This window comes from Lichenostomus cassidix, chromosome 8 (assembly GCF_008360975.1).
Source record: "Lichenostomus cassidix isolate B80296 chromosome 8, HeHo_3.0, whole genome shotgun sequence".
NCBI lineage: Eukaryota > Metazoa > Chordata > Aves > Passeriformes > Meliphagidae > Lichenostomus > Lichenostomus cassidix.
In genome coordinates this window covers 24,354,727-24,370,989 of record NC_139489.1, presented here as the reverse complement: position 1 = coordinate 24,370,989, position 16,263 = coordinate 24,354,727, and the positions used below count along the sequence as shown (strand labels likewise).

At 48.5% G+C, this 16,263-nt stretch overlaps 1 protein-coding gene across 1 annotated transcript in view; it reads left to right on the top strand.

Annotated features, from left to right (window-relative positions):
- Positions 1–16,263, top strand: part of PRRX1 (paired related homeobox 1) — a 38,246-nt gene that overhangs the window by 16,618 nt on the left and 5,365 nt on the right. Inside the window, exons 2-3 of the mRNA XM_085068491.1 lie at positions 13,360–13,535; positions 14,061–14,242. Of these exons, the coding sequence (XP_084924617.1) occupies positions 13,360–13,535; positions 14,061–14,242 (358 nt within the window). The remainder of the gene's footprint in view (positions 1–13,359; positions 13,536–14,060; positions 14,243–16,263) is intronic.

Sequence of the window (16,263 nt, the reverse complement as noted above, 5' to 3'; positions counted from 1 at the left end):
TACTGCCTGAATGTGCCATGCCCAGTCTCAGCGTTGCTGTGACTCCTTGAAGGACCACGGCTCTTAATTATCTATTTTATTTTTATTTTAGGCTTCAAATTCTGGGGTCGTGTTTAAACTTGGGACAAAAAAAAAATCACGTCTCCATCAGTGTGTTTAAGGCAAAAGGATGAGACTCAGCCAGCCTTAAGGTTGAAAAAGAGCAGAGAAAGCACTGAGAGAAGCACCGGCAGTCTGTAGCCTGTGCCGGTGCTGATCTCCTGCAGGGGCACTAGCACAGCTCTCAGAGCATCCAGCCTGGGATCCGGGAATGGTTAGGTTGGTCCTGCTCTGGCTGCTCCTGCTGTGTGTGAGCAGCGCTGAGTGGCACAGCCATGGCAAAGCGATCTGCTCTCCCCAGCCCAGTAAAAACTCACAGACACATTTAGTTTCAAGCCAGATGACAATTCCTAGGCTTGCAGGAGCAGGGATCACCTCATGCAGTTAGGGTTTTACAAGTGCTGGAGCAGTGATGCCCACACGGGCAGCCTGTGGGCTGCAGCTCTCTGTAAAGGTCTGCTTCCCCCCTTTCTTCTCTGTTGGTGCTGCACAAGTCCTGTGAATGGTTAAATACCCTTCCAGGATGAGGTAAACGAAGGGTCTCTGCTCAAGAACCCCCTGTCTCTGTGGGTCTGCTGTGACTGCATGTCCCTAACTAGGGCTGGGGAAGGAAACAGTGAAGTCCTTGCCGAGCAGAGGGACGGAACATTTCACAGCTCTCCGAGCAGGCTCCGAGTTTGTGGCAGGAAAATGTAGCTCAGGCTGACCTCTCTGGAGCCTGCTTTGAGAGCCGGGGTGGAGATGGTTGCTGGACTGAGAATCCCTGTAGCTTTTGCCAGGTTAACTAAAGATAGCCCGGGTGCAGTGATGGCCTTTCCCTTCCCCAGCTGTGCACACTCTCCTGTGTGCACTCCGTGTGGACACTGCGTTCATCCCGAGCAAACACCAGCCTGGATTCCCTACTCTGAGTTTTCCTTTTCTGGAGCACTCAGAGCCAGAGTGGAAAAAGTTGGAGTTTGGTGGCAGAGCTCTTTCCTTCTTTCGGGGAGGTGGGAATAATCCAGGGACAGGGAGGCTGCCGTTTGCCCTGGCTTGAGGCTTAGCAGGATCAGGAGGTGATGGAGCTCCCAATCCCAGCTGATCATCCAGCCTGGAGAAATGGGATGATTCCCTCATATTCCTCCTTAGCACTGATGAGCTGTGGGGCTAACGAGCTCAGGGTATCTTTGCAGCCTGGTTAGAGCTTAGCACCCCTCAGCTTAGCAAAGCCCGTGCAGAAACCAGCTCACTGTGTCCAGAGCCCTGTGGCTGAACTTGGCAGTGAGCTGGAGAGCTGGGGAGAGGGATATCACCAGCCCTAAAGCAAGCAGCAGCCTCCTGAGAAGGGGCAGGAAGTTCCAAATTCCCAATCCCCCCCACTGAACGGGCAGCTCGTGCCGAGCATTGTAGCCGAGCGTGTTTGCAGCGTTTTATGGGACATAATCTGTTGTCATCAGAGCCCGTGGCGAATTCCGTACTTTCTGCAGCTGACGCTAAATAGGGCTTTTGAAGGTTGTAATTTCTCGTTTAACTGATGCCAGTTGCGAATACTTTGTGTTGAGGAATAACCCCTTAGTGCCAAATAAAACACAGTGGAAGTCTGTGGCATGTTTTTCAGCGTATTGTTAGTTACAGCCCTCCTGACAGAGCACATTCTATGCTGAAGATAAATGCTTGGGAGGCTCTTGCCAATTTATGTCCGAAAGGGCTTTTCTTGGATGTCCTCCTCTCTGTGGAAAATGCTTTTCTGTTTTTCCAGAAAACATTAAACGAGCTGTTCTTAAAAGAAAAAGAGGGCCTATTTCAGGATTGTTGGGCTTCAGTTCTCTCCCAGCTGGTTTGGGGTTCTTTGGGTGCTCTGATCTCTGTTACACCACGCTGCACACCAGTGGTCTTTGCCTAGCAATTTGCACCTCCCAGGACCTGGACAGGGATGTTTCAGTCCACCCAGCACCACTCTGTAGTGTTCCTCATGCCTGGCATGCAAGGATATATTGACCTGTACCAGAAAATCCGAGCTCTGTCCAGGCTGCAGGTGCAGTTGTTGGCGCAAGAGGTGTATGAGGAAGAGGGAGGAAGCCACCTCTGACAGAGAACCAACTGCACACTTGCTCCCCTGACCAGAGAGGTTGGTGCAGATTTCCTAAGTGAAGTTAAAGGCTCTTGAGGTTTCTGTGAGCAGCCAGGAGCAGCTGAGCTTTCTTTCCTAGGGATGGGGTGATTTCAGAAGTGCCCTTGAGGGATGCTGTTGGTGAAGCAGAGAGAAAGCTCATCCCATGGATGCTGTTGTCTAAATCAACCTAGACATCCAGGTCTGGAATTGTGGGTCAGTAGGTCAGTGGGGCTGAGGGAGGGGCAGCCCTGCAGCAGTGGGGTGATCTGGGGCTCTGTGCCATGCTAGCAGTGACAGTGGCTGGGACAGGGGACTGCAGGACTCACAAATACACCAGCTGTCATTTGTGTATGCAACTGAAATTAAATAGCCGCTATGTACCTTTATACCACACACTGAAAGTGTTCTTACTACTTGCTGTTATTTTATTTCCTGTGCTGTGAAAGCCAACATGTGAATGACATAACTGTAATCCCACTTCTGATTTATTTGCTTTTTATCTGCACCCATCTGAGCACAGGACTGCTGGGTGTGTTATGAGCAGAGAGTGGCACAGCACAATCGGAGAGAGGGATGTCTGAGCAGAGGGATGAGGCAAAGCAGGGAAGGAAGCAGAGGCTCACAGGGCAGCCTGTCCTGCCCACAGTCCTTCAGCAAGCTGGAGCCAAGGAGTGTCCCAGGCTGCCAAATCCAACCCTGCTTTGCTGTCTGCTGTCCCCAGTTTTGTTTTTTTGCTGGTTTTGTTACCATCTCCTAAAGCCCTTCCCCAAATACAGCTTCAGTGAGAGCTGGGGAAGTGCTGTGGGCTCCAGGGATGTGAGTCTGGCAGAGAACTGATGAGGCTGTGTCTACAGTGCACCTCTACTCCAGGGCCAGATGGAATTTTCCCGTGCTGTTTGACCTACACTAGCCCTGACACTCATTCCTCTAGTTTGCTTTAAGGACCTCTGGTGATGGAGAAATCTGTGTAACACACACTAATCACCCCTGCGATCTTGAACCTGGTGGAAGGTAATTTGCTTATTTCAGGAGGGCTTTGATGTGGATGGGTTTAAATCTGCACTTCCAGACTGTGTTGAATGGGGCCCTGAGGCTAGGCATGCTCTCTCTAAATATTCTCAAACATTGTTTTTCTAGTGTAAAACATCACCTAACTCCCATAGGTTTTGCTGAGTAGTATTTTTATTATTTGGAGAACATTTTTTCCTACATTTCCATCGCAATTCATATTCACTTCTCAGTGTTTCTTGGCTTAAAAATACTTTGTACTTGACTTACTTTATTTTTGCTTTAATTGTTAGCAAAAAGTATTTAATGAAATAATGAAAGAATAAATTATTTTGCCAGAGGGTCAATTAAAAAGTCGTACGATGTTTTAAAATATCTGTTTTAAAAATTCTCATTAAACATAATTGGCATTTCTGGGCATGAGTGACACTAGGAAGTTTGAAAAATGCCCATGCTAAGAGGCTGGGGGACAGGAATTTGCTGTATTTGACAGGCTGGATATGAGAAGGAGGCAGCACTGCAGATTCGGCAGCACAGCCTTGCCAATGTGTCTAGACAGCCCATCTCTATGGGGGAGAGAAAAGCTTATTTCTTGGAGCTGCTCCAGTGAGACCAGACCACTTATGGACTCCTTTATCCATGGAGACTTTCCATCCAGGCTGGGGTTTGTGCTGAGCTTGCTCAGCCCGCGGTGCCTGGTGGCTGAGGATCCACAGGAACTGATTTGGGCAAGCCATCAAATCTTTTGCTGGGTTTGAGATACTCCTGTGTTAGGTGGGGATGTGGCTGGTCTGGCAGTGGATGCAGTTGATTACCTAGAGCCTATGAAAAGGTTTAAATTCTGTTAAATTGTGATAGAACAGCAGCATTTGTTCTATCAGACTAAATAGAGTGTGTTGTGGACGAGATAGCCCAGGTTTCTGTACAGGTCCCCTAAATTGTCTGATCCTCCAGCTTAGAGTATCTGACATTTCAGACAGGTTAAAGGCAGGAATCAACAGATATCCTATAATATATTCATCACCTGGAGGCAAAAATTATGACTCCATATTAAGGATTGTCCTTTCCAACATATCCCTTGTGTGCCTCAATTCACAGGAACTCTCATAATCATTATTTTTGCCTCCTCTGCTGGGAGTTGTGCTTTTCAAACTGCGGTGAACTCTGGAAAGACAGGGCTTTCCATTCTTCAGCTTTTTGATTTCAGATTTCTGGATGATTGTTCTGCTCTGGCAAGGAACCATTCAAAATACATTCCAAATATTCATCATTCCAGCAGGCTAAGAAACATAAGATGTAGCAATTTATTAGCTAACGTGAAATGCATTTGCCGTCCAGAAGAGGCAAAGGATGGAGGTGGGTCTGGTTTCCCTCTGCATCCTGCAGAGCTGGGGTGCTGCAGCCCATGGTCTGTCCCATCTGCCTTCCTGTTTTGCTGGATGTCCCTGAGTCCAGCAAAAATCTCCCAGACACCAGCAGCAGCCTTGTCCCATCTCCCTGCACCCTGGAAGGAGGAAGTTGTTTTGAAATGGCCCGACATACTCTGATCCCTTTGCCTCCTGCAGCAATGCAGGATGTCAGGGTCCTTTATCCCTGCTCCCGGTTGGGATGCTCAGCCCTTGGAAAAGGCAGGTGGGCTGGATGCTGAGAGCCAGGCTCAAGTTATGTTATTTCTGGACCTTGGATGCCATCGTTTTTCCAGTTGCGATCAAGAGGGACCTATAAAATCCATTAGCAGTAGAAAAAATGGATTTCTAAGCGAAGCTTTGCAGCGGCTCCTGTCCAGTTTGCTTGGGAAGGGGTGGTGGTGGTCCAATTTCCCTGAAACACATTTGTTCCTGGATGCTAATGAAAGGGGAGCACAGCCCTTGGAGAGCTCATTCCCATGTTCTCGCCGCCGTTTGCGCCTCCCCTTCTCCCGGCTGTGGCGCCCTGCAGTCCTGGCACAGCCCTTCTGTGCCATGCAGTTTGCATTCCTGGATATTCCAGGAATCCACAGATGCAATATCCATTGAGAGCAGTGCTCCTGCCCGCCAGAGGGGCCAGCTGGCGCGTGCATCCCCCTGGTCATTGTCAGTCCATTCGCGCAGCTCCCACCTTCTGAACAAACCCTTCCAAGTGAATTTCCAGATCCAGTCGGGATGGCTGGTGAATAATGGCACTTCTCAGCAGCTCCCTGGGGACCTGGACAAGTGGAGACATTCATGGAGCTGGACAGCTTGAGTCAGTGTTTCCCCATGCAGGCAGGAGATTGCTGGGGAACGTTTGCAGACTCTTGTGGCTGCCACAGCGTTTGGAAATGAGCCAGTTGAAATGCCAAGTGGTTCATCTGCAATGGATATATGGACTGAAAAAAAATCCCCCCCAAAGCAGCTCCTCTCTGTCTTGACAAAAACACTTTTTTCGTTCCCCCATCCCCCCCCCCTTTTTTTTTTTGCACTTGTCAGCTTGCTGCAAAAATACCTAATTTTCTTAATTAGAAAGTTTTTATAGCTGAAGTCCACAAAGGTTTCTTGCCACTTTTTCTAAATGCAAGAGTAAATTTAATAAAAGCAGTCTTGCCCAGAGTTCAGATGAGTGTGCAGTGCCAGGTCTCCACTTCATGGCTTCTGGCTGGTGCATCCTGCTACGTGAATACTTAAGAAGGAGGTTTAACCTGAATCTGTGGCTGTTGGGAGAGGGTGGAAGTGGTTTCTATCTCTTTTGGTCTCAGGAACCATTGTGAGGGTTGGATTGGAGAACTGTACCATTCCAAAGGGCTGGAGCAACCCTAGCAGTGTTTGTGTTGTGCTCCTGGCTCTGATCCACCTCATTAACCCCTGACCCAGGTATAAACACCACATCACTTTTGCTGTCTCCTGGAGACTCCCTCCAAAGGAAGGGATCCAAATCTGTCCCACACTTGGGCCCTGCAACATGGGAGCCTCCTGAAATTTTCCTGTATTTTGTTGTTAAAGCCTTGTCCCAGCAGCTTGTCATCAAAGTGTGTATTGATCCCCAAAACCTGGGCAGTAGGTGACACCTGTTCATGGTTCACAACCAGCTATCGGTCTGGGGTCACCTCTGTGCATAAAGAGAAGGGGACACCAGGAAAATCCAAAAGGGAAGCAGGTATAAATAATGCTGTGTGCTTTTTGCATAATGTATAATCCTATGAAGCTCACTCCAGGGGTATATGAGTATGGAAAATGGATTAGTAATCTGTCCTGTCCTAATTGCGGTGCTGCTTGTAGCCACTGTCTTTGAGGCAAGTGGTGGTGTATATACAGGTGGACATGGATATTGGCCTTCCTGGCACTCCAGTCTGCTCCTGCATGGGAAGTTTTAATTGCACAGTCAAGTTAAGAGCAGTGGTGGCTCTGAAGGACACTGGGAGCTGATGTGCTGGTTTGGAATACACCACATGTGCATTCAAGGGGAAGTGTCCCACAGCTCGGCTTTTCAAGTCTGTGGAGAAGGGAAGGGAAAGGGTGCTGGACAGGACAAGATAAATTTTTATTATTTTTATTCTTCTGGAATGAACTAGGGCAGGGAGGGGATCAAGAGCGTAGAGAGGCGTCTTTGGAAGTGAGAAGATAGCAGTGGAGCAGGGCGGAGGTTGGAGAGTTTGAATGCCATTCCTAAGATGGAACATCAGGACACAGCACAGGAAGGGCAGCTGGTGGGAAGTGGGTGTTGGAAGTCAAACCCCTGACCTTGCAAAGCTGTGAGTTCTGCCGTGCCAAACCCTGACCCAGGGTCTTAGCCAGGAGTGAGGAAAGGGCTGTGCAGGCTGTGGGGCTCCGGTTCTCCAGGAGGGTCTGGGGGTCACCATGGCACGATGGCAGCCGAGTGCTGTGCTGGGACATTGGTGGGGTGACACCTTTGGGTGTGGTTTGGCTGGCACAGCTCTGTGACTGCATTTCTGCTCCTCTGTCACGGGTCCAGTGGTTTTGTGGCATTGGGCTGATCTCACAGGGGACTCAGGGGAACACAGTCCCTTTGGATCCTGTCCCCTCCCAAGCCTGGTAAATCCACACTGCTGGAGCTCCGCCACGGTCTGGTGGTTTGGTCTCTTTGTCAGTTACAAAGTGCAGTCTCACAGAACATGATTTGCCGCTGGCAGGCTTTTAAAATATGTGTTTGCTTTTGATTATGGCTTTTTTTTTTTAAATTAATTTTCCAAGGATCAATGTGGTAATGCATATAAAAATTACAATATGTAAAACAAAGTATAAAAGCATACAAGGAATTCCAAACACATAACATACTGTGCCTTGGAGCTTATGAGATCCATACAGCGCTTATTGTATTATGGGAACACTCTGACCCCAAGACCCGTCGGAAAGGCTTGTTAGAAGAGCAGGAATAAGCCATGTGCCTTATGAGCTGTAGGATGCCCAGAAGGAAAACCCTAGTGAATATAAAAGCAGATCTGTTACAGCACAACTCAGACGGATCTGTGGGATCTAGGGGGACTTTCCATGGCTTTGTACCAATTTCTGGAGGAGGATGTGTACTTCTGCTCCCACAAATGTTGGTCTCCCAATAATTAACACTTAACGTTATGTCTTTCAAGGGAGACTCTCTGCATTTCCATGGAATCATGATTACATTTTTTTTTTTCCTCCCAAATATAATTTCTTCTGTCAGCTCCAGCAAGTGGGAACATTGACATGGTTAGGGAGGACTCACATCATAGCTGCTGTAGCCACCCATGTGCTCTGCAGGTTGCTACCAGATGAGAGGCAGAGCACCAGAGCTAAAACCACCCTGAGCAGGAGCTCTGGCTTGCATTTGCCTTAGGATTGGGCTATTGGCTTCTCGTGCTGCCCTGTCTGTGGGTCAAAAGCAGGACAGGTTGGGATTTTAATGTGACCTGATCCCTGCACACCCACAAAAGCACAGAGCACGGGCAAAGCCTCTGCACTCAGGCCCCCAGTGCCTGGTAAATTTGGGTGAATTCTCTTTGCGTGCTGGAAGTTATTTTCAGGAGCCTGGAGGCATCTGCAGACTCTCTACCAGCAAAGTGACAACCCCAAGGCCTCATTCCTGGTGGCAAGAATCCCTGACTGTGCTGTGCCTGGAATCCCACCTGGGAATGTCTGGTTTGGCCGCAGTGCAGGCAGGAGGTCCCTGTTCTGATGGAGGACAGCAAGGATCTCATCCTTGATGCTGGTGAGGCTGTGGCTGTACAGGACCTCACTGAGTTCCTGCTGTCCCTGCTCTCCATGCAGCAGCCATTCACAGCTCCCTAATGATCTGTAATTGTTTGTATGCAGTCAGCTAAAAATTGCCCTGATAGGTTCCACATTGCAGACACTTCGGAGAGGAACTGCTGTAGCCCTACGGGTAACGCTGAAAATATGCACATTTTTGCATTTAATATTAAGACTCGGGTTTGGTATGAAAAATTCAGTATTGCCTTTATGAAGCTTTGTGCTCATGCACAGAACAACTTATTATTTATTTGCAAAAATTGAACGTGACTGCAAGATGATAACAAGCAATGGCTTTTAGAGGAAGTACTGCATCTGTTTCTTTTTTATCTTATTTTTTTCTGTGTTCCTGGTGCTCGTAACAAGATGGAAACTCAGATACTTGAATTTGCTGCATAATTAAAATAATTTAAACACCGAGATGGTGCAGAAAAAAACCAAATAAACAGCAAAAGTTAGGAAAGAAGCACAGCTGGTGTTGTGTAATGAGAGGAAAATGATAGTTGGGAAATCTCTGTCGTCTGACCTGTAATCACAAATACAAACCTGCTGCTGTCACTGTTGTACTGCTGGGCTCAGTATCACTGCTCATCAGGGCCAGCTTCACTACAGGACTTCAGAGGCATCTCCTACCTTAACATACTGACTTTTAAGTGCCCTCTTCATTCCACATTGCCCACATTTGTGATGGCTGCTGTGGGGCACTTACACCTTCTCCATGTAGCATTTGTGTGCCCTGAAATTAAACTCTTATTTCCCATTGAAAATACTTCTTGTGCACAGAAATATGCGTGAGACGGAGTTCGGTCTGTCCTGGGAGGTTTTAGAAAGATTCTTCAGGCAGCTCTGAGCGTTAAATCTTATCCATAAATGTGCTCTTGCCCCTCTTCTGTCCCTGCTCACATCTGTCAAAGACAAAGAATGCTGCTGGACGATGGGCTCCTGGTGCCCGGAGGAACAGGGTGGAAAATCATGCGAGGCTTGTCTCAAATCAGTGGGGCAGGGCTTTGTCACTCTGTGGATTTTGTACATCCCCATCCCTGCTCCCCATTTTTCTGCTTGGAGCCTTGTTTTTGCTTTGATTGAACATTTTGGGTATTTTTTATGATACTAGTTGACAAAGCTGCCCTGTACCCAAAGTGCTGCAATATTTTGGAGGGATGTAATGAATCGAAAGCAAAGCAGAGCATGAGTAAAACTGACTGGGAGTCGGTGACAGGCTATAAACTGGATAGCTGATGTTGGGGAGAGGAGTCTGCCCAGTGCTGGGGGAACACACAGAAATATTTATATTAAAGCTTCATAAAGTTTAACTTTAAACCCAGTAAAAAGCCTTGTTCCTTTCCCTTCTATTCTCAGTTTTCCTTTCTTTCTCTCTGGATAAAACTTTCTCTTTTTCTGGCTTGCAGTATTTTTCCTATTTGAAGAGTTTTTAGTTGTTGCCTTTAGAGTTTATGCTTTTTTTCACTGTGGAGTAATTTGTCTTGCTTATTCTTAAATCTCTGCTCAAACATTAGCGTTAATTTCTTGTTTTGAAGGCTGTGATTAGAGTGCAATTCCTTCTTTTCGTCCTGGAATCCTTTCTCAGTTTACAGGTTGTATAACTGATGTGACAAATCTTTCCTGCCTTACCGTACATTACACTGTGGTTAAGTGTCTCCATCCCTCCCTTAATTAAATCCAATTGTTTACTTTCGATTTGGATCCAATTAATGTACTATAATGGCTGGTTCTGGACTTAATAGAACTGGTCAAAACTTTTCCAAACTGCCCACACAATGTAAATCCCATCTGGAAATTAGCTTTTGTTCTGACCTGGAATGAAAGCAAGTATGCACAAGCATTCCTGCAAACTGGAAATCTAAAATATGTTGCGGTTGTAAGTAGGGATGGAAAAAATACCAATCTGGAAAGTTTTCTGTAGGTATTTAGGTCTCAGCTCTGTTTTGTCTTTTTAATGCATTGTGTTTTCAATGTGGCAACCCAGGAGGAGCTGCCTGACGGTGCCCCAGTGATAGTTCCAGGCACTGGGACAGACGCTGTGAGTGAGGAGAATAGATTGGAGTGGCTGCAAGTGTGGGTCTGCCTCGCTGCAAGAGTTAAAAATAATAGGATATTTCATGCTGTATCATTTAGGAGCACTTGAAGATGCTTTGGTGCACTCGTGTATGACACCAGGACTTGCATGTTATGGGGAAATGTAGAAATAGCACAGGAAAACGCAAATGTGGAAACAAGAAACTAAGTCCCCTGTCCCAGCATGAGAGGTTGGGATTTGGAAATGGAATTCCCAGATTTTCCAGCTTTGGGTTCCTGAGAGGAGAACACATGTTTCGATCTCTCTGTGAGATGCATTTCCAAGCTGCTTAGCTTTTGAGAACGCTGCTTGTAATATGATTTTTCTGATTAAAAGAGTGTTGGTGAAAGACTTCTGACCCATCTAAAAAGCTTTAGAGCCGTTTTCCTCTCCTCTGCGTTTCTGCTGACTCCAGTCACTGGTGCTGTCAACACTGTTCAGGAATACCATTTTTCAGTGCTCAGGGTTGTTTCCTGATAAAGAAATAATGGCAGAGAAAAAGAAATACCCTGCTGACATGCTGAAGGCAGCCGGGGAGTGCCGTGAGCAAGGTGACATTTAGGTGTGTGCAGTCCCTGTTAGCAGCTTGTAACCAGCACATGGCAGATGCCTGCATGGCAAGACACAAGGAGTGATCGACCCGGTGGTGCTCTGGACTAATATCCTGTTATTATTTTATTTCCCTGCAACCCAAGTCACTCCTGTAGACGTTTGGATCTTGCGCCGTCCAAGAGGTGCAGCGACGGGACATCCCAAAATTCCACACCTCCCTGTCACAGGTTGTGCTTTGCTGTCACCTCCATCCGGCTCTGTCCTGGAAAAAGGACAGCGTGTGAGGAGTGACTCACGTCCCTGCTCCGTGCCAGCCGAGGCTGGGGGGGCTTTAGCCAAGGGTGACCCTGCCGTGAGTCACTCAGCACGGACACTTTCCGCGCCTCTGCCCCGCTATTTTTGGGCGCAGTAATTACGAGGTGAGCTGTGAATCACCGGCGTCTCACTTTACACCGGGAGGAAACCAGGCAAATTGTGTAAACGTGCTTGGCAGGGGGAATTCTTGTTCTCCAGTGTTTTACAGACTTTGGCCCTTCTTCTCGCTCCCCTGAGGGATGTGCTCACCCTTCCTCATGCGGAGCTGTCACGCAGGATTGAGCAGCAGCCAGACAGCCTTGGGCTCCTGATCCCCCCAGCCGGGTGTTGTCTTCTGGGCAGAAACTGATGCTTCAGAGGCCTGGATGGGATTCTGAAAGGGTCCCACAGGCTTTTATTGATTTGTTCATACACTCCACATAGGCAGGGTTTAGATTAGCAAATAGCATGAAATGGATAACTCCGAAGGAGGCCGTGTTGACATTGGCCTCTCCAGCAGCTGGTCTTGCAATGTCTGTGGCATTCGGAGGGACGTTTGTGCCCTGAGGCTCCTGTGCTCTGTTGTGTGGTGCACAGCAGCACAGCTATGTCGAAACTCACCAGCAGAGCCAGGGGGAAATAGCTGACCCTCTCTGAGAAGGGTTTGGTGATGAGTCAAGAGAGGCACACACGGGATTTCTCTCCTTAATAGGGGATGGACCCTGTGACAGCATGGAGAAATGTGTGCAGGGTGTTCTGCACAAGCAGCAGTTAAATCCCATCCCTCTGCTTTGCTTCCCACCACCTGAGCTGGGTGGATGGAATCCTGGATGGATTCACCTGTAGCCCTGCTTTAGTTTCCTGGTGTTCCTCTGCGCATTTGTTTTTCTTGCACATTCCTGCCTCTGCCAGTCCCTTCCCAGCTCAGCTTTACGACTCAGGGTGCCTGTTAAAAACTGGTCTCCAAATGCTTCCTCTTGGATATGGGAAAACCAAGGGTGTAATTTTGCACCCAGGAATCCCCAGGCTGGAAAGGAGTCTGTTGGGGATCATCAGGCTGTTGGAGAAGGATTAGGGATGGAGGCACTGTAAACCTGCAGGAATTTGAAAACCCTGCTTTAATTTAAGAGGAATGTCCTTTTGTTCCCAAATGGATGGGCCTTGCTCCAAAGGCACTCAGGTGCAGTAACTGGTACCAGATGGGCTGTGAAAAGCAACACAAACAGGTGGTGAGGACAACAACTGTAGACTTTAATTTCCTTGTCAGCCCCTCCCTGTGCCTTACATACCCCCTGGAGAAGGGGAGGATAAGGGGAGCTGTCATATTTGTACCTGGCAAAAGGAATGACTGTTGAGGGAATGTTCTCCAACTGTACATAGCAGGTCAAGCCCTGGGACTCTCAGTGGAGACACTCACCTGGGCCAAAGTGTGCAGTGATGAACTTAAAATACAATTAACTAGCATGTGCATATTTATAAATACAGGGATCAATATATTTTAGTCCATGCTGACATGAATATTGGCTCAGATCCCCCCAGGGTGATCTGGGTGGTTTTGGTGGCAAGGAGGATGCTAGAGAGGGCACAACTCTTTGTCACTAACAGTATCCAACATGCATTTATCCCAGAGAACTGTATTGCATCACAGTAAGAGTAATTCTTGGAAATTTGAAGCCAAGAGAACAGGGCTTTGTGATTCCTTACCATCAGAAAACATTTCCATGATTGTTGGAAATGGGGAGATGCATTTTGGGCTTTTTTTTTGGTGTTTTTTAGAGATAAGGAAGCTGAGACATGGGGTAGCTCGAGAGAGCTGGTATGAGTCTTACACAGTTGAGTTGGAAAATAAATGCTTGGGATAAGTGCACTTTCCACCTCCTCTTTACATGGGGACTGACACAGTGTGGTTAATGTGTGGTGTGGAAACTGTGCAAGCCCCTTCCCAAGCCCTTTCCATCTTGAAACCATTGAGGATATTCACCTGTGAGCTGCGGGCTCATAGCTTTCTCCCTTTTCACATCTCCAATTGTCTCTCCTAGATGATCAGCTGAACTCAGAAGAGAAGAAGAAAAGAAAGCAGAGGAGGAACAGGACTACCTTCAACAGCAGCCAGCTCCAGGCACTAGAGAGGGTCTTTGAGAGGACACACTACCCCGATGCCTTTGTACGGGAAGACCTTGCACGCAGAGTCAACCTCACTGAAGCCAGAGTTCAGGTAATCCTACAGTTTACACCCAGGCACACCTCACCTGGGGGATCAGCAGGCCAGTCCAGCAAGGCAGCAGAAATCCTTGAGGTCCTCTGGGTCATGCTGTAGCGCAGCCCCAAGCACACCATGCCTCGAGGTAAGACTGCCAGGCCTGATCTGCCACCCCATTTGCCTGGTACCCAGTCAGATGTGTCCACATGGCTCATTCAAGGCTGAGATGTTGGATGCTCAGGCTGCCCATGTTATCTTGAGCTCTTAGCTTGCAATCCTGCATCTCCTGAAGGTCAAAGCATACCATGGAACGTGGGGTGTTGTGCAGCACTCCCAGGCCTTGCTGCTGTCAGCACAGGACAGACCCACATCCCTCAGCCAGTCTCTCATGTGAGGGCTTTATCAGGGCAGAAATGAGGATTATCTTGTCCTTAGAGTTATAAACCAGGTTTTCCAGAGTCCCACAGTGGCGTAGGGATGGAGCAAGTGTCCCAGCAGTGCCGGTGTGATGGTCAGTGGGTCTGTGCTCTTCCCCGCCAGGTGTGGTTCCAGAACCGGAGAGCCAAGTTCCGCCGGAACGAGAGAGCCATGCTGGCCAGCAAGAACGCCTCTCTGCTCAAGTCCTACTCAGGGGATGTGACCGCCGTGGAGCAGCCCATCGTACCTCGCCCCGCGCCGAGACCCACCGACTATCTCTCCTGGGGGACTGCCTCGCCCTACAGGTGAGTGAATGATTCCTCTGGAGCTTCCCAAAAGCAGCCCTCAGACTGCTCTGATGTATTCACATGGCACATCTGGAGGATACAGCAGTCTGACCATCCCACTAGTTTTCCTTAGCTGTTCTCACCCCACCTGATGTCATTGCCAGTTTTGCAAGGTGGTCTTGGCTCAGCGTCGTTGTGCCTTCCTGGCAGCTTCTTTTCTGATGGTCTCTCTGTGAAATTCAGGAAGTTTCCAAAGAGGCTCAGGTAGAAATACACGGGAACAGAAGGGTTTCCCAGTTTAAAGCAAGGAAGAAACCTTTCCATGGGACACAGATCAGGGCAGGTAAGGGCAGAGCACTTGGGGAGGCTCAGCCACCGCACCGTGGCCAGAAGAGGGAGTTCTGTGGCTGTCCCACGGCAGGCACTGCTTGGCATGCAGGGAAGGGCTGGGATCTCACTCTGTGCATGTGCAGCAGTGCTCAGCACTGAGCTGGTGAGCAGTTTATTCCTATTGCACGAACACAAGTATGTGTGTGTGTGAACCTTGTGCTGTGGTTTGCCTGCATTAAGGGCCAGGTGACAGACTGGTGTTCAGTGTCCAGCTCCTGTGGATGTAAGGGATGACAGGAAAGGAGCACAGTGGTGGCAGCCCCAGTCTCAAAGGATCTGGGATGGCTGTGCACATCACAGGCCTCCCTGTCCTCTCGGTGCCATTCACAGCCCTGCAGGAACTGGGTGTGGACGCAAGATCCACAGGATGTGTTGGTTTGTGGGGAGCCAGCTGGCTCACAGGCAGTTAAAAATGAGGTTGGCGAGTGCTTTTTAGCACAGTGGCTTCATTGTTGGTCAGGACCTTGAAGCCTTTGGCTGGATTTCTTCCTGTTCATCCTGCCTGGTCACAGCCAGCTCTCCACTGCCTTCCAGGAGCCACACCATGCACAGGACCTCTCTTTCTCGGTCACCTTGACCCCCTCTTTGCTCCAAACATTGTTTACGTGGTAAAATCTACAAACACATGGTTTTCCTGTTTGTTGCTTCAGTTCCATGGGGTCCTCCTCATCCACCCTGTATGTCCAGAGGAATAAGTCATAGATCCACCCACTCCAGATATGGGAAAGGATTATTTCAATGGCTACCAGCTTGGTCATAGAGATGGCCCTTATCCTTTGGATTTGGATAGACTGCTATATATCAAAATCCTTTTTTGGGGGCATTAAGACCTTCTCTCTGTGAGGTGTTTCTTGGTGTAGCATCCTAGGGAGGTGAGATCAGGGAAGGGAAGCAAGTTCCTTCTCCACCCCACTGAGACTGCACTGCTCAGAGTACCAGATCCCTGCTGAATGCTCAGGGTTTATTTCTACCTCTCACACTTTTAAGAATAGATCATCCCTCCCAAGATGTTGCTTACACAGGGGGCTTCATAATCACTTCTGGAAGAAGACCCTGCAATGGCAACTTCCAAGGGCACACTGGGAAGGTCTGTCTGAGGTCACTTGGGGCACCTGGGATGTGCTAATGAGGAGCACAAGGGAGAAGGGACAGCCTTAGGGATGGCTTTTCTGCCCTCAGGTCCAGGCTGTGCCTATCCACGATGGGAAGACACATCCTCACTGCCTGTTATCTTCCCTTTGTCTGAAGCCAAGATGTTTCAGCAAAGACATCTGTAGTTTACACATCAAAGCAGGCTGGACTGTCACACTCCCACTGCCCTGCACTGGCAGAGGAGCACAGCACTGACTTCCACACTGTGGGATGCTCAGGACCCCCAGACACTCCCTGCCCCCCAGGTTTTCTAATCCTGTTGATCATCTCTTGGCAATCCCATTCATCCTAAAGGGCCAGGCTGTCACATCTTCCTTAAAGCTTTGCAGTGAGTAAGGTTAATAAAATATTGGACCCTTGGTGAAATAATACTGAAACACTGCAGCCATGTGGAGTGTTTGCATGGCACTTTGTCCCTTCCCCATCTTCCCAGCAGTGCTGTACCAGCCCCTGATTAACAGCCTCTCCAGAAGAGGGCTGAGAGCAGAGCCCAGAGC